General features: G+C 61.1%; 2 protein-coding genes across 2 annotated transcripts; both read right to left on the reverse strand.

Annotated features, from left to right (window-relative positions):
- Positions 1-1499: 1499 nt before the first annotated feature.
- On the reverse strand, positions 1500-4397 carry LOC139254783 (zinc finger protein 271-like). Its single transcript, XM_070873805.1, has one exon. The coding sequence runs from the start codon at positions 4395-4397 to the stop codon at positions 1500-1502; it is 2898 nt and encodes a 965-aa protein (XP_070729906.1).
- Positions 4398-11306: 6909 nt separating this feature from the next.
- Positions 11307-14291, reverse strand: LOC139254785 (zinc finger protein 271-like). Its single transcript, XM_070873808.1, has one exon. The coding sequence runs from the start codon at positions 14289-14291 to the stop codon at positions 11307-11309; it is 2985 nt and encodes a 994-aa protein (XP_070729909.1).
- Between the last annotated feature and the right edge of the window lie 3343 nt (positions 14292-17634).

Below are 17634 nucleotides of genomic sequence, written 5' to 3' on the forward strand. Positions count from 1 at the left end.
CTGCTTTTATACTCCATCCCCCTTTGCAATAAAGGCCAAGATACCATTGGCCCTTCCTGATCACTTGCTGTACCTGCGTACTAACCTTTTGTGTTTCATGTACAAGTAACCCCCAGGTCCTGCTGTACTGCGGCACTTTGTAATCTTTCTCCATTTAAATAATCGCTTCCTTCTTCTCTCGCAACCAGAGGCTCCATTCAGCTCACCAGGCAATGTGGGGAAATGCAGCACACAAACATAACGCTCCCCATCGGGGTCAGAGTGGGGGCAGAAAACCATCTTTTTATTGGTCACAGCAGGTTTGTACAGCGGTAGCAGAGGGGGAGGGAGTGGGGGAGAGAGGGAGAGGGAGAGAGAGAGGGAGAGAGGGAGAGGGAGAGAGAGTGAGAGGGAGAGAGAGAGGGAGAGAGAGAGGGAGAGAGAGAGGGAAGGAGAGGGAGAGGGAAAGTGAGAGAGGGAGTGGAGAGACAGAGCGACCATCACATACAACAGCAGACATTTTTCAGGAGGAGACCTTCGATCGAGAGCTGACTCGGGTCTCCCTCTCACCCCTCACCCCGCCGTCTCGCATTCCGCGCTCCGGATTTCAACCCGCTTCCCACGCCCGGCCCCCTGTTCCCAGGCGCGAACGCGCGGGTGCAGGCTATTCGACTCGAGGGGCATCAGGCCCACGGTTGAGACGTTGTTTCTCCGCCCTCCCCAGCGCGGAGGGAGGGAGGGGGTGGGCGGAGGGATGTGTGTGTGTGTGGGGAGAGGGTGGGGGGGGGGGGAAACACGTGTGGCCTTGCCCCTCCCCTCCCCACCCACCCGTGAGCCTTCCGGAGGTAGGGAGCACTAAAGCTCGTATCGTCTCACGCCCCCGGTCCGCGCGCCTGTGCGGGGCGTGTGCGAGAGCGGGGCTCTCTGTACCCGTCGGGGCAGTGGGGTGTGGGGGTAAGGAGCACGAGGTGATCTGATTGGTGTTTGCCTTGAGATGGGATTTGTGAGGGACGGGGTGGGGGAGAAGAGGGCGAAGGTGAGCACGGGCGGGGGAGGGGTCGAGTTCGAAGGGGTCAGGAGTCCGCTTGACCTCCTCCCCCCACCACACCCCCCACCCCGTCCCCAGCTTGCAAACGGCGCCCTCTTCAGGGGAGGTGGGGAGCGGGCGGCGATGCACGCCGCAGTCGAATAGCCCGCCGCGCGGCACGAGGGGCTTGTGGGGGTGCGGGGAGGCGGAGGAGCTGTGCGGTCCGCGATCGAGGGATAATTCAGTGTTTGCAACGTGCAGTAGGGGGAGGGGAGAGGGAACGGCGGGGGAGGGGAGGAGAGGGGACGGAGGGGGAGGGGAGGAGAGGGGACGGAGGGGGAGGGGAGTTGGGACCAAGTTCCCACAAGACCCCCTCGACCTGCCCAGCAACGACCGGATACCAGCCCCGCCCACTCTTAACCCAACCCCTCCCCCGCCCTCCCGTGGGTGGGGGGAGGGGGTTAAGCCCCCACCGCAGCCCCCCCCCCCTCGGTCAGCGGGGACAGGGCAGGGCCCGGTCGGCCGCGTGGCGGGGGAGGTGACAGGCCAGCTCAAAGGCCCGGGCAAAAGCCTCGGGGCAGTGGGGGCAGGGAAAGGCGGGCTGGTGCTGGGCCGGGCGACGGCAACGGTGGCCGAGCAGCTCCACCAGCCGGCCAAAGTCGCGGCCGCACAGGGCACAGTCGTAGGGGCGGCGGGCGGCGTGGGCGTCCGGGCTGGCCGCCCGCGCAGGGAGGGGGGCGTCCGAGGTGCTGGCCTCCGGGGGTTGGCGGATGTCAGCATACGGGGCCTCGTAGCCCTGCGGGAGTTCCAGGCCTTGGGCCTGTGGGGGTTCGCGGTTCTGCGCATGCGCCTCCTCTAAGCCCTGTGGGAGTTTGAGGCCTTGGGCCTGTGGTAGTTGCCGGTTCTGCGCATACGCATTTTCCGAGCAATGTGCTAGTTGCCGGCTCTGCGCATGCGCATTTTCCGAGCAATGTGCTAGTTGCCGGCTCTGCGCATGCGCATTCTCCGAGCTATGTGGAAGTTGCCGCCTCTGCGCATGCGCATTCTCCGAGCCCTGCGGCTGCTGCCGGCTCTGCGCATGCACATTCTCCGAGCAATGCGGTAGTTGCTGGCTCTGCGCATGCGCATTTTCCGAGCTATGTGGTAGTTGCCGGCTCTGCGCATGCGCATTCTCCGAGCCCTGCGGCAGTTGCCGGCTCTGCCCATGCTGCTCCCCGGCCTCCGGCGTCGGTGGCCCCCCCCGGCAGTGCCTGGCCCGGTGGCCCCTCAGCCCCCCGGGGGCCTTGAAGGCCCGGCCGCAGCGGGGGCAGGCGTGGGGGCGCAGCGGCGAGTGGGTGCGCCGGTGCCGGCCCAGCAGCGACGGGCGGGTGAAGCCCTTGCCGCACTGGCCGCAGACGTAGGGCCGCTCGCCCGTGTGGAGGCGGGCGTGGTGGTCGCGGTCCCGCCCGCTCTTGAAGCGGCGGGGGCAGGAGGGGCAGGGGTAGGGGGCCCGGTCCGAGTGGGCCCGCAGGTGGCGGGCCAGCTCGTAGGGGTAGCGGAAGCCCTTGTCGCAGTGCGGGCAAGCGTGCCGCGGCGGGTCGGGCAGGTGGCGCCCCCGGTGCTTGAGCAGGTAGGAGGCGGTCTTGAAGCGCTTGGGGCACAGCGGGCACGGGTAGGGGGTCTGGTCGGTGTGGGTGCGCAGGTGCTGGGCCAGGTAGTGGGGCCGCTTGAAGCGCTTGTCGCAGCGGGGGCAGGGGAAGGGGGCCTCGTCGGTGTGAGTCAACCGGTGGCGGAGCAGCTCGTAGGAGTTGACGAAGCCCTTGCCGCAGGCCGGGCAGGCGAAGGGCCGCTCGTCGGTGTGGCTGCGCTGGTGGCGGAGGAGGTGGGAGGCCCGGCTGTACCGGCGGCCGCACTGGGCGCAGCGGAAGGGGGCGGGCAGCGGCGGGTGCAGGGCCACCCCCGTTCCTCCCCGGTGCAACGGCGACGAGGAGGCGGCGGAGGAGGAGGCGTGCTCCTGGAGCTCGGCCGCCCCCTCGAAGGTCAGCCGGCACAGCGGGCAGGAGAAGGGGCCCTGGCCGGCGTGGCCCGCCAGGTGGTGGCGGGAGAGGGCCTGGGGGTCGCAGAAGGACTTGCCGCACACGGCGCACTTGGGGCGCTCGGGGAGGGGGGCGGGCCCGTCCGCGTTGGCCGCCGTTGTCGGGCCGGGGGCCGGGCAGGGCGGGGCGGGCCCGAGCGAGGTCGGCGTCAACATTGGCGACGAGGCCCATGATGTCAACGTTGTCGTCAATGTTGGCGACGAGGCCAATGGCGTCAACGTTGGCGACGAGGCCAATGACGTCAACGTTGGCGACGAGGCCAATGGCGTCAACGTTGGCGACGAGGCCAATGGCGTCAACGTTGGCAACGAGGCCAATGGCGTCAACGTTGGCGACGAGGCCAATGACGTCAACGTTGGCGACGAGGCCAATGACGTCAACGTTGTCGTCAATGTTGGCGACGAGGCCAATGGCGTCAACGTTGGCGACGAGGCCAATGACGTCAACGTTGGCGACGAGGCCAATGGCGTCAACGTTGGCAACGAGGCCAATGACGTCAACGTTGGCGACGAGGGAGCGATCAATGCGGCGGAGGCCGCCACCGGCGCCCTCTGGTGGGTGCGCCGGTGACGGCGGAGCGTGCCGGGGTCGCGGAAGGCCCGCAGGCACTCGGGGCACGGGTACGGCCGCTCGCCGGTGTGCGAGTACTGGTGCCGCAGGAGGTGGGCCGAGCGGCTGTAGCCCTTGCCGCAGGCCCGGCAGCGGAAGGGGCGGCGGGGCGGGGGCCCGTGCTCGGCCCGGCGGTGGCAGGCCAGGCCCCGGGGCCGGGCGAAGCGGCGGGGGCAGGCGTCGCAGCGGTAGGGGCGGGAGGGGTCGTGGACCAGGGCGTGGCGGGCCAGCTCGTAGCGCTCCTTGAAGGACTTGCCGCACTGGGGGCAGGCGAAGGCCGAGGGCCGCCCGTGACGGCGCCGGTGCTTCTGGAGGTACCAGGGCGTGGCGAAGCGCTTGGGGCACAGCGGGCACAGGTACGGGCGCTGGCGCTCGCAGGAGTGGCGGGCCAGCAGCTCGGGCAGGGCAAAGTCCAGGCCGCAGGAGCGGCAACGCTGCGCGTCGCCGCGCGGGTCCGGCGCGCCGGCGGGCGGCGTCTGCGGCGGCGACGGCGGCGGCCGGCAGCGGTGGCGGGCCAGCAGCGGGAAGTAGCCGAAGCCCCGCCCGCAGGAGGAGCAGATGAAGGGCGTGCGGGGCGGGTGCAGGGCCCGGTGACGCCAGAGGGGCCAGGCGCCCGGGAAGCGCTTGCCGCAGTCACCGCAGCGGTGGGGGCGGCGGGGGGCGGGCGGGCCGGGCCTCCCCCGGCGGAGCGGGGCCCGGCGCGTCATCGTCCCGGGGCGGGGGAGGGTGGGGGCGCTACCCGATCGCGCGCATCGCCAGCCGCCCGCGCCGTCTCCCTCCTCTCCCTCCCGCCTTCCGACGGAGTACCCACGTCTACCGCCCTTCTTCTCTCTCCCTCGCGATCGTCACAGCCGGCAAGGGGGGGTCGCGAGTGGCGAGATAAATAGTCCGAGGCAGAGGGGGGGGTCGATGGATTGTCCGTCGAGGCTTCTTGCTCCGGGGGTGGGGGGGCGTCCGTTCCGGGCCCCACGGTTGTCGCTGTTGGTCGCCGCTGGGTCGAGTCGCTTGTCACGCGCCGGTCTCTTTGCGGGGGGAGGGGGAGCGGGGCGACGATCGCACACCTCTGCCAGCAAACCTCCTTTTCGCACCCCCCCACCTCTCACCCCTGCCCGCAGACCCCCTTGCTCTTTTGTTTCTCCTCCTCTTCTTCTTCCCGAGGGGGGGCGTTGGGGGGAGGGGGGCAGGAGCGGGGGAACAGCCCACGGAGAGAGAGAGAGGTCGGTGTCTCTCGCTGGCCCTGCAAGGGGTGGGGGGGGGGGGGAGGAGGAAGACGGGCGAGCGTTGAGACAATGCAAATGGCCGACGCGCGCGCTCCCCACCCCCGCACACGCCCCCTCCCCCCACCACACAAGTCTCACAAGGGGGGGGGGGGGGAGTCTGGATTCCGAAACATTCCGAATTTTGGAACTCTGGATTTTAGACGCTCAAAAATCAATATTGACCCCGGAATATCCCAAGTGCCCCAATTAATATATTTTGAGCTTTATCAATATAGAAGAGTAATATTATGCCCCTGAATAGTTCCCTCGCTGACTCATTCCCCCGTTGATGTATTTACAGATAGATTGATGGACAGATATTGATCTCATTCCGTTGATATAAATCTATCTGTAAATATATTCAGATATTGTCCGCATGTTCCCCTCCCCCGCCCCCCAGACACCAGACTCCCGAAGCGAGCGCTCGACTCGGAACTCCTGCACGGGCGCGCGAGCCCCAAGGTGGGCAGAGGAAACGTTCTGCAAGGGACACACCCACTCCCCTCATAAAGTGCAACACCCCCGCCCCCCCCACCGACACCTGGGAGTCCCCCCTGGCCCAAAGACCAGTCCGCCCCTAAGTGGTGGAAGTGCATCCGGGAGGGCGCCGAGCACCTCGAGTCTCGTCGCCAATTGCGAGCACGCAGAAAGCAAGCGCAAGGCAGCGGAAGGAGCGTGCGGCAAACCTGTCCCACCCTCCCCTTTCCCTCAACGTCTATCTGTCCCACCCTCCCCTTTCCTTCAACGTCTATCTGTCCCACCCTCCCCTTTCCCTCAACGTCTATCTGTCCCACCCTCCCCTTTCCCTCAACGTCTATCTGTCCCACCCTCCCCTTTCCCTCAACGTCTATCTGTCCCACCCTCCCCTTCCCTCAACGTCTCTCTGTCCCACCCTCCCCTTTCCCTCAACGTCTATCTGTCCCACCCCGTGACAGGGACTGCGACTCCCGTATTGGACTATTCAGCCACCTTAAGCCTCGTTTTTAAGAGTGGAAACAAGTCTTCCTCGATTCCAAGGGGCTGCCTCTAACGATGAGATGTAGACAAGTGATATTAACCCTTATACTCATTCCGTTATATACTCTCTGCCCCAATTTAAACAGAGAGAGATATTTTACGATATTTAGACATTAATATTGACTCATTATCCCCAAGTGCTCCATGTGCGAAGTATGAGATGTATTAAAATACAGAGACTAACATTAACCCCGTCAATATGCCCTCTCTCACTCACTGCCCCAATTACAGCATAGTTAGAGACATAGAAACATAGAAAATAGGTGCAGGAGCAGGCCATTGGGTCCTTCGAGCCTGCCCCCCGCCATTGGGCCCTTCGAGCCTGCCCCACCATTCAATATGATCACGGCTGAACATGCAACTTCAGTACCCCACTCCTGCCTTCTCTCCATACCCCCCTGATCCCTTTAGCCGTAAGGGCCACATCTAACTCCCTTTTGAATATATCCGACGAACTGGCCCCCAACAACTTTCTGTGGTAGAGAATTCCACAGGTTCACAATTCTCTGGGTGAAGAAGTTTCTCCTCATCTCGGTCCTAAATGACTTACCCCTTATCCTTAGACTGTGTGAGCCCCTGGTTCTGGACTTCCCCAACATCGGGAACATTCTTCCCGCATCTAACCTGTCCAGTCCCGTCAGAATTTTATATGTTTCTATGAGATCCCCTCTCATTCTTCTCAACTCCAGTGAATATAAGCCCAGTCGATCCAGTCTTTCTTCATATGTCAGTCCTGCCATCCCGGGAATCAGTCTGGTGAACCTTCGCTGCACTCCCTCAATAGCAAGAATGTCCTTCCTCAGATTAGGAGACCAAAACTGAACACAATATTCCAGGTGTGGCCTCACCAAGGCCCTGTACAACTGCAGTAAGACCTCCCTGCTCCTATACTCAAATCCTCTCGCTATGAAGGCCAACATACCATTTGCCTTCTTCACCCCCTGCTGTACCTGCATGGCCAACTTTCAATGACTGATGTCCCATGACACCCAGGTCTCGTTGCACCTCCCCTTTTCCTAATCTGTCACCATTCAGATAATATTCTGCCTTCCTGTTTTTGCCCCCAAAGTGGATAACCTCACATTTATCCACATTATACTGCATCTGCCATGCATTTGCCCCACTCACCTAACCTGTCCAAGTCACTCTGCAGCCTCTTAGCATCCTCCTCACAGCTCACACCGCCACCCAGCTTAGTGTCATCTGCAAACTTGGAGATATTACACTCAATTCCCTCGTCTAAATCATTAATGTATATTGTAAATAGCTGGGGTCCCAGCACTGATCCCTGCGGTACCCCACTAGTCACTGCCTGCCGTTCTGAAAAGGACCCGTTTATCCCGACTCTCTGCTTCCTGTCTGCCTACCAGTTCTCTATCCCCGTCTGTACATTACCCCCAATACCTTGTGCTTTAATTTTGCACACCAATCTCTTGTGTGGGACCTTGTCAAAAGCCTTTTGTCAGTCCAAATACACCACATCCACTGGTTCTCCCTTGTCCACTCTACTAGTTACATCCTCAAAAAATCCCAGAAGATCTTTCAAGCCTGATTTCCCCTTTCATAAATCCATGCTGACTTGGACCGATCCTGTCACTGCTTTCCAAATGCGCTGCTATTACATCTTTAATAATTGATTCCAACATTTTCCCCACTACTGATGTCAGGCTAACCGGTCTATAATTACCCATTTTCTATCTCCCTCCTTTTTTAAAAGTGGGGTTACATTAACTACCCTCCAGTCCATAGGAACTGATCCAGAGTCTATCGAATGTTGGAAAATGACCACCAATGCATCCACTTTCTGTGGTAGAGAATTCCACAGGTTCACAATTCTCTGGGTGAAGAAGTTTCTCCTCATCTGGGTCCTAAATGGCTTATCCCTTATCCTTAGACTGTGTGAGCCCCTGGTTCTGGACTTCCCCAACATCGGGAACATTCTTCCCGCATCTAAACCTGTCCAGTCCCGTCAGAATTTGACATGTTTCCTATCAGATCCCCCTCTCATCCTTCTAAACTCCAGCGAATATAAGCCCAGTCGATCCAGTCTCTCCTGATATGTCAGAAATTAACCCCTCGATGATGTCCTTTCTCACCGGCTGCCCCAATTGAAGCACAGCGAGCTATTTCGGAGATATATGAATGTAGAAAGATTCATATGGATCCCAGGTTATCCCAAGTGAGATATATTAATATACCGGCAGTAATATTAACCCTTGAAGGTCACCCTCCCTCACACCTTGCCTCAATTGAGAGAGAGTTGGCGGTATTGAGGTATATATTAATATACAAAGATTAATATTGGTTCCTGATGATCCCAAGTGCTATACATGAGATATATTAATATACAGGCAGTAATATTAACCCTTGAAGGTCACCCTCCCTCACACCTTGCCTCAATTTAAGCAAATTGAGGAATTTTAAGATATTTCGAGCTCTATTCAAAGAAAAACATTAATATTGCTGCCTGGTGATCGCAAGTGCTATATATGAGATATATTAATATACGGGCAGTAATATTAAGCCCTCACTGATGCCCTCCCTCCATCCCTGCCCCAATTGAGGGAGTTTTGGAGCTATTTCGAGACATATTAATGTACAAACAGTAATATTGACCCCCAGCCACTTGGCCTCAGTGCCCCAGGGCCCTCTTGCAGCATTTATTCAGGTGCATTGATCCCTGGAGCACCACACTAGTTACTGATTGCCGACCCGAGAATGAACAGTTGTCCCGACTCTCTGTTCTCTGTTAGTGAGCCCATCCTCCATCCGTGCTAATATATTACCCCCAAACCCCGCGAGCTTTTATCCTGCGCAGTAACCTCTCATGTGGTACTTTATCGAAGGATTGCTCAAACTCCCTTCGGTCACTGAGCAGGGAAGGAGGTTTGGGTCCACTGGGATTCTCACATCAGAAATAGGAGCCAGGAGTGGGCCATTCGGCCCCTCGAGCCCTGCTCCGCCATTTAATACCATCGTGGCCTGATCCGATCATGGACCCAGCTCCACTTACCTGCCCGCCCCCTTATCGGTTAAGAAACTGTCTATCTCTGTCTTAAATATATTCAATGTCCCGGCTTCCACAGCTCTCTGAGGCAGCGAGTTCCACAGATTTACAACCCTCAGAGAGAAGAAATTCCTCCTCATCTCAGTTTTAAATGGGCGGCCCCTTATTCTAAGACCATGCCCCCTAGTTCTAGTCTCCCCCATCAGTGGGAACATCCTCTCTGCATCCACCTTGTAGAGCCCCCCTCATAATCTGATATGTTTCGATAAGATCACCTCTCATTCTTCTGAACTCCAATGAGTAGAGGCCCAACCTCCTCAACCTTTCCTCATAAGTCAACCCCCTCATCCCCGGAATCGACCGAGTGAACCTTCTCTGAACTGCCTCCAAAGCAAAGTGTGTCCTTTGGTAAATACGGAGAGCAAAACTGTGCACGCAGTACTCCAGGTGTGGCCTCACCAATACCCTGTGTAACTGGAGCAAGACTTCCCTGCTTTTATACTCCATCCCCCTTTGCAATAAAGACCAAGATACCATTGGCCCTTCCTGATCACTTGCTGTACCTGCGTACTAACCTTTTGTGTTTCATGTACAAGTAACCCCCAGGTCCCGCTGTACTGCCGCACTTTGTAATCTTTCTCCGTTTAAATAATCGCTTCCTTCTTCTCTCGCAACCAGAGGCTCCATTCAGCTCACCAGGCAATGTGGGGAAATGCAGCACACAAACATAACGCTCCCCATCGGGGTCAGAGTGGGGGCAGAAAACCATCTTTTTATTGGTCACAGCAGGTTTGTACAGCGGTAGCAGAGGGGGAGGGAGTGGGGGAGAGAGGGAGAGGGAGAGAGGGAGAGGGAGAGGGAGAGGGAGAGAGGGAGAGGGAGAGGGAGAGGGAGAGGGAGAGGGAGAGAGAGAGAGAGGGAGAGGGAGAGGGAGAGGGAGAGAGGGAGGGAGAGAGAGAGGGAGAGGGAGAGGGAGAGGGAGGGAGAGAGAGGGAGAGAGGGAGAGGGAGAGAGAGGGAGGGAGAGAGAGGGAGAGGGACAGAGGGAGAGGGAGAGGGAGAGAGAGGGAGAGGGAGAGAGGGAGAGGGAGAGGGAGAGAGAGGGAGAGAGGGAGAGGGACAGAGGGAGAGCGAGAGGGAGAGGGAGAGGGAGGGAGAGAGAGAGAGAGAAGGAGAGGGAGAGGGAGAGGGAGAGGGAGAGGGAGAGGGAGAGGGAGGGAGAGAGAGAGAGGGAGGGAGAGAGAGAGGGAGAGAGAGAGGGAGGGAGGGAGAGGGAGAGGGAAAGTGAGAGAGGGAGTGGAGAGACAGAGCGACCATCACATACAACAGCAGACATTTTTCAGGAGGAGACCTTCGATCGAGAGCTGACTCGGGTCTCCCTCTCACCCCTCACCCCGCCATCTCGCATTCCGCGCTCCGGATTTCAACCCGCTTCCCACGCCCGGCCCCCTGTTCCCAGGCGCGAACCCGCGGGTGCGGGCTATTCGACTGGAGGGGCATCAGGCCCACGGTTGAGACGTTGTTTCTCCGCCCTCCCCAGCGCGGAGGGAGGGAGGGGGTGGGCGGAGGGATGTGTGTGTGTGTGTGGGGAGAGGGTGGGGGGGAAAACACGTGTGGCCTTGCCCCTCCCCTCCCTACCCACACGTGAGCCTTCCGGAGGTCGGGAGCAGGAAAGCTCGTATCGTCTCACGCCCCCGGTCCGCGCGCCTGTGCGGGGCGTGTGCGAGAGCGGGGCTCTCTGTACCCGTCGGGGCAGTGGGGTGTGGGGGTAAGGAGCACGAGGTGATCTGATTGGTGTTTGCCTTGAGATGGGATTTGTGAGGGACGGGGTAGGGGAGAAGAGGGCGAAGGTGAGCACGGGCGGGGGAGGGGTCGAGTTCGAAGGGGTCAGGAGTCCGCTTGACCTCCTCCCCCCACCAGACCCCCCACCCCGTCCCCAGCTTGCAAACGGCGCCCTCTTCAGGGGAGGTGGGGAGCGGGCGGCGATGCACGCCGCAGTCGAATAGCCCGCCGCGCGGCACGAGGGGCTTGTGGGGGTGCGGGGAGGCGGAGGAGCTGTGCGGTCCGCGATCGAGGGATAATTCAGTGTTTGCAACGTGCAGTAGGGGGAGGGGAGAGGGAACGGCGGGGGAGGGGAGGAGAGGGGACGGAGGGGGAGGGGAGGAGAGGGGACGGAGGGGGAGGGGAGTTGGGACCAAGTTCCCACAAGACCCCCTCGACCTGCCCAGCAACGACCGGATACCAGCCCCGCCCACTCTTACCCCAACCCCTCCCCCGCCCTCCCGTGGGTGGGGGGAGGGGGTTAAGCCCCCACCGCAGCCCCCCCCCCCTCGGTCAGCGGGGACAGGGCAGGGCCCGGTCGGCCGCGTGGCGGGGGAGGTGACAGGCCAGCTCAAAGGCCCGGGCAAAAGCCTCGGGGCAGTGGGGGCAGGGAAAGGCGGGCTGGTGCTGGGCCGGGCGACGGCAACGGTGGCCGAGCAGCTCCACCAGCCGGCCAAAGTCGCGGCCGCACAGGGCGCAGTCGTAGGGGCGGGGGACGGCAGGGGCGTCCGGGCTGGCCGCCCGCGCAGGGAGGGGGGCGTCCGAGGTGCTGGCCTCCGGGGGTTGGCGGATGTCAGCATACGGGGCCTCGTAGCCCTGCGGGAGTTCCAGGCCTTGGGCCTGCGGGGGTTCGCGGTTCTGCGCATGCGCCTCCTCTAAGCCCTGTGGGAGTTTGAGGCCTTGGGCCTGTGGTAGTTGCCGGTTCTGCGCATACGCATTTTCCGAGCAATGTGGTAGTTGCCTGCTCTGCGCATGCGCATTTTCCGAGCAATGTGCTAGTTGCCGGCTCTGCGCATGCGCATTCTCCGAGCCCTGCGGCTGCTGCCGGCTCTGCGCATGCACATTCTCCGAGCAATGCGGTAGTTGCTGGCTCTGCGCATGCGCATTTTCCGAGCTATGTGGTAGTTGCCGGCTCTGCGCATGCGCATTCTCCGAGCCCTGCGGCAGCTGCCGGCTCTGCGTATGCGCATTCTCCGAGCCCTGCGGCAGCTGCCGGCTCTGCGCATGCGCATTCTCTGAGCTATGTGGAAGTTGCTGGCTCTGCGCATGCGCATTTTCCGAGCTATGTGGTAGTTGCCGGCTCTGCGCATGCGCATTCTCCGAGCCCTGCGGGAGTTGCCGGCTCTGCGCATGCGCATTCTCTGAGCTATGTGGAAGTTGCCGGCTCTGCGCATGCTGCTCCCCGGCCTCCGGCGTCGGCGGCCCCCCCCGGCAGTGCCGGGCCCGGTGGCCCCTCAGCCCCCCGGGGGCCTTGAAGGCCCGGCCGCAGCGGGGGCAGGCGTGGGGGCGCAGCGGCGAGTGGGTGCGCCGGTGCCGGCCCAGCAGCGACGGGCGGGTGAAGCCCTTGCCGCACTGGCCGCAGACGTAGGGCCGCTCGCCCGTGTGGAGGCGGGCGTGGTGGTCGCGGTCCCGCCCGCTCTTGAAGCGGCGGGGGCAGGAGGGGCAGGGGTAGGGGGCCCGGTCCGAGTGGGCCCGCAGGTGGCGGGCCAGCTCGTAGGGGTAGCGGAAGCCCTTGTCGCAGTGCGGGCAAGCGTGCCGCGGCGGGTCGGGCAGGTGGCGCCCCCGGTGCTTGAGCAGGTAGGAGGCGGTCTTGAAGCGCTTGGGGCACAGCGGGCACGGGTAGGGGGTCTGGTCGGTGTGGGTGCGCAGGTGCTGGGCCAGGTAGTGGGGCCGCTTGAAGCGCTTGTCGCAGCGGGGGCAGGGGAAGGGTGCCTCGTCGGTGTGAGTCAACCGGTGGCGGAGCAGCTCGTAGGAGTTGACGAAGCCCTTGCCGCAGGCCGGGCAGGCGAAGGGCCGCTCGTCGGTGTGGCTGCGCTGGTGGCGGAGGAGGTGGGAGGCCCGGCTGTACCGGCGGCCGCACTGGGCGCAGCGGAAGGGGGCGGGCAGCGGCGGGTGCAGGGCCACCCCCGTTCCTCCCCGGTGCAACGGCGACGAGGAGGCGGCGGAGGAGGAGGCGTGCTCCTGGAGCTCGGCCGCCCCCTCGAAGGTCAGCCGGCACAGCGGGCAGGAGAAGGGGCCCTGGCCGGCGTGGCCCGCCAGGTGGTGGCGGGAGAGGGCCTGGGGGTCGCAGAAGGACTTGCCGCACACGGCGCACTTGGGGCGCTCGGGGAGGGGGGCGGGCCCGTCCGCGTTGGCCGCCGTTGTCGGGCCGGGGGCCGGGCAGGGCGGGGCGGGCCCGAGCGAGGTCGGCGTCAACATTGGCGACGAGGCCCATGATGTCAACGTTGTCGTCAACGTTGGCGACGAGGCCCATGATGTCAACGTTGTCGTCAATGTTGGCGACGAGGCCAATGGCGTCAACGTTGGCGACGAGGCCAATGGCGTCAACGTTGGCGACGAGGCCAATGACGTCAACTTTGGCGACGAGGCCAATGACGTCAACGTTGGCGACGAGGCCAATGACGTCAACGTTGGCGACGAGGCCAATGACGTCAACGTTGGCGACGAGGCCAATGACGTCAACGTTGGCGACGAGGGAGCGATCAATTCGGCGGAGGCTGCCACCGGCGCCCTCTGGTGGGTGCGCCGGTGACGGCGGAGCGTGCCGGGGTCGCGGAAGGCCCGCAGGCACTCGGGGCACGGGTACGGCCGCTCGCCGGTGTGCGAGTACTGGTGCCGCAGGAGGTGGGCCGAGCGGCTGTAGCCCTTGCCGCAGGCCCGGCAGCGGAAGGGGCGGCGGGGCGGGGGCCCGTGCTCGGCCCGGCGGTGGCAGGCCAGGCCCCGGGGCCGGGCGAAGCGGCGGGGGCAGGCGTCGCAGCGGTAGGGTCGGGAGGGGTCGTGGACCAGGGCGTGGCGGGCCAGCTCGTAGCGCTCCTTGAAGGACTTGCCGCACTGGGGGCAGGCGAAGGCCGAGGGCCGCCCGTGACGGCGCCGGTGCTTCTGGAGGTACCAGGGCGTGGCGAAGCGCTTGGGGCACAGCGGGCACAGGTACGGGCGCTGGCGCTCGCAGGAGTGGCGGGCCAGCAGCTCGGGCAGGGCAAAGTCCAGGCCGCAGGAGCGGCAACGCTGCGCGTCGCCGCGCGGGTCCGGCGCGCCGGCGGGCGGCGTCTGCGGCGGCGACGGCGGCGGCCGGCAGCGGTGGCGGGCCAGCAGCGGGAAGTAGCCGAAGCCCCGCCCGCAGGAGGAGCAGATGAAGGGCGTGCGGGGCGGGTGCAGGGCCCGGTGACGCCAGAGGGGCCAGGCGCCCGGGAAGCGCTTGCCGCAGTCACCGCAGCGGTGGGGGCGGCGGGGGGCGGGCGGGCCGGGCCTCCCCCGGCGGAGCGGGGCCCGGCGCGTCATCGTCCCGGGGCGGGGGAGGGTGGGGGCGCTACCCGATCGCGCGCATCGCCAGCCGCCCGCGCCGTCTCCCTCCTCTCCCTCCCGCCTTCCGACGGAGTACCCACGTCTACCGCCCTTCTTCTCTCTCCCTCGCGATCGTCACAGCCGGCAAGGGGGGGTCGCGAGTGGCGAGATAAATAGTCCGAGGCAGAGGGGGGGGTCGATGGATTGTCCGTCGAGGCTTCTTGCTCCGGGGGTGGGGGGGCGTCCGTTCCGGGCCCCACGGTTGTCGCTGTTGGTCGCCGCTGGGTCGAGTCGCTTGTCACGCGCCGGTCTCTTTGCGGGGGGAGGGGGAGCGGGGCGACGATCGCACACCTCTGCCAGCAAACCTCCTTTTCGCACCCCCCCACCTCTCACCCCTGCCCGCAGACCCCCTTGCTCTTTTGTTTCTCCTCCTCCTCTTCTTCCCGAGGGGGGGCGTTGGGGGGAGGGGGGCAGGAGCGGGGGAACAGCCCACGGAGAGAGAGAGAGGTCGGTGTCTCTCGCTGGCCCTGCAAGGGGTGGGGGGAGGGGGGAGGAGGAAGACGGGCGAGCGTTGAGACAATGCAAATGGCCGACGCGCGCGCGCCCCACCCCCGCACACACCCCCTCCCCCCACCACACAAGTCTCACAAGGGGGCGGGGGGAGAGTCTGGATTCCGAAACATTCCGAATTTTGGAACTCTGGATTTTGGACGCTCAAAAATCAATATTGACCCCGGAATATCCCAAGTGCCCCAATTAATATATTTTGAGCTTTATCAATATAGAAGAGTAATATTATGCCCCTGAATAGTTCCCTCGCTGACTCATTCCCCCGTTGGTGTATTTACAGATAGATTGATGGACAGATATTGATCTCATTCCGTTGATATAAATCTATCTGTAAATATATTCAGATATTGTCCGCATGTTCCCCCCCCTCCCACCCCCCAGACACCAGACTCCCGAAGCGAGCGCTCGACTCGGAACTCCTGCACGGGCGCGCGAGCCCCAAGGTGGGGCAGAGGAAACGTTCTGCAAGGGACACACCCGCTCCCCTGATAAAGTGCAACACCCCCCCCACCGACACCTGGGAGTCCCCCCTGGCCCAAAGAACAGTCCGCCCCTAAGTGGTGGAAGTGCATCCGGGAGGGCGCCGAGCACCTCGAGTCTCGTCGCCAATTGCGAGCACGCAGAAAGCAAGCGCAAGGCAGCGGAAAGAGCGTGCGGCAAACCTGTCCCACCCTCCCCTTTCCCTCAACGTCTGATCTGTCCCACCCTCCCCTTCCCTCAACGTCTATCTGTCCCACCCTCCCCTTCCCTCAACGTCTATCTGTCCCACCCTCCCCTTCCCTCAACGTCTATCTGTCCCACCCTCCCCTTCCCTCAACGTCTATCTGTCCCACCCTCCCCTTTCCTTCAACATCTATCTGTCCCACCCTCCCCTTCCCTCAACGTCTATCTGTCCCAGCCTCCCCTTCCCTCAGCGTCTATCTGTCCCACCCTCCCCTTCCCTCAACGTCTATCTGTCCCACCCTCCCCTTCCCTCAACGTCTATCTGTCCCACCCTCCCCTTTCCCTCAACGTCTATCTGTCCCACCCCGTGACAGGGGCTGCGACTCCCACATTGGACTATTCAGCCATCTTAGGCCTCGTTTTTAAGAGTGGAAACAAGTCTTCCTCGATTCCAAGGGGCTGCCTCTAACGATGAGATGTAGACAAGTGATATTAACACTTATACTCATTCCGTTATATACTCTCTGCCCCAATTTAAACAGAGAGAGATATTTTACGATATTTAGACATTAATATTGACTCATTGTCCCCAAGTGCTCCATGTGCGAAGTATGAGATGTATTAAAATACAGACACTAATATTAACCCCGTCGATATGCCCTCTCTCACTCACTGCCCCAATTACAGCATAGTTAGAGACATAGAAACATAGAAAATAGGTGCAGGAGCAGGCCATTGGGTCCTTCGAGCCTGCCCCACCATTCAATATGATCATGGCTGAACATGCAACTTCAGTACCCCACTCCTGCCTTCTCTCCATACCCCCCTGATCCCTTTAGCCGTAAGGGCCACATCTAACTCCCTTTTGAATATATCCAACGAACTGGCCCCCAACAACTTTCTGTGGTAGAGAATTCCACAGGTTCACAATTCTCTGGGTGAAGAAGTTTCTCCTCATCTCGGTCCTAAATGGCTTATCCCTTATCCTTAGACTGTGAGCCCCTGGTTCTGGACTTCCCCAACATCGGGAACATTCTTCCCGCATCTAAACCTGTCCAGTCCCGTCAGAATTTGACATGTTTCCTATCAGATCCCCCCCTCATCCTTCTAAACTCCAGCGAATATAAGCCCAGTCGATCCAGTCTCTCCTGATATGTCAGAAATTAACCCCTTGATGATGTCCTTTCTCACCGGCTGCCCCAATTGAAGCACAGCGAGCTATTTCGGAGATATATGAATGTAGAAAGATTCATATGGATCCCAGGTTATCCCAAGTGAGATATATTAATATACCGGCAGTAATATTAACCCTTGAAGGTCACCCTCCCTCACACCTTGCCTCAATTGAGAGAGAGTTGGCGGTATTGAGGTATATATTAATATACAAAGATTAATATTGGTTCCTGATGATCCCAAGTACTATACATGAGATATATTAATATACAGGCAGTAATATTAACCCTTGAAGGTCACCCTCCCTCACACCTTGCCTCAATTTAAGCAAATTGAGGAATTTTAAGATATTTCGAGCTCGATGCAAAGAAAAACATTAATATTGCTGCCTGGTGATCGCAAGTGCTATATATGAGATATATTAATATACGGGCAGTAATATTAAGCCCTCACTGATGCCCTCCCTCCATCCCTGCCCCAATTGAGGGAGTTTTGGAGCTATTTCGAGGCATATTAATGTATAAACAGTAATATTGACCCCCAGCCACTTGGCCTCAGTGCCCCAGGGCCCTCTTGCAGCATTTATTCAGGTGCATTGATCCCTGGGGCACCCCACTAGTTACTGATTGCCGACCCGAGAATGAACAGTTGTCCCGACTCTCTGTTCTCTGTTAGTGAGCCCATCCTCCATCCGTGCTAATATATTACCCCCAAACCCCGCAAGCTTTTATCCTGCGCAGTAACCTCTCATGTGGTACTTTATCGAAGGATTGCTCAAACTCCCTTCGGTCACTGAGCAGGGAAGGAGGTTTGGGTCCACTGGGATTCTCACATCAGAAATAGGAGCCAGGAGTGGGCCATTCGGCCCCTCGAACCCTGCCCCGCCATTTAATATCATCGTGGCCTGATCCGATCATGGACCCAGCTCCACTTC

Source organism: Pristiophorus japonicus, unplaced genomic scaffold (genome assembly GCF_044704955.1).
Source record: "Pristiophorus japonicus isolate sPriJap1 unplaced genomic scaffold, sPriJap1.hap1 HAP1_SCAFFOLD_576, whole genome shotgun sequence".
Lineage (NCBI taxonomy): Eukaryota > Metazoa > Chordata > Chondrichthyes > Pristiophoridae > Pristiophorus > Pristiophorus japonicus.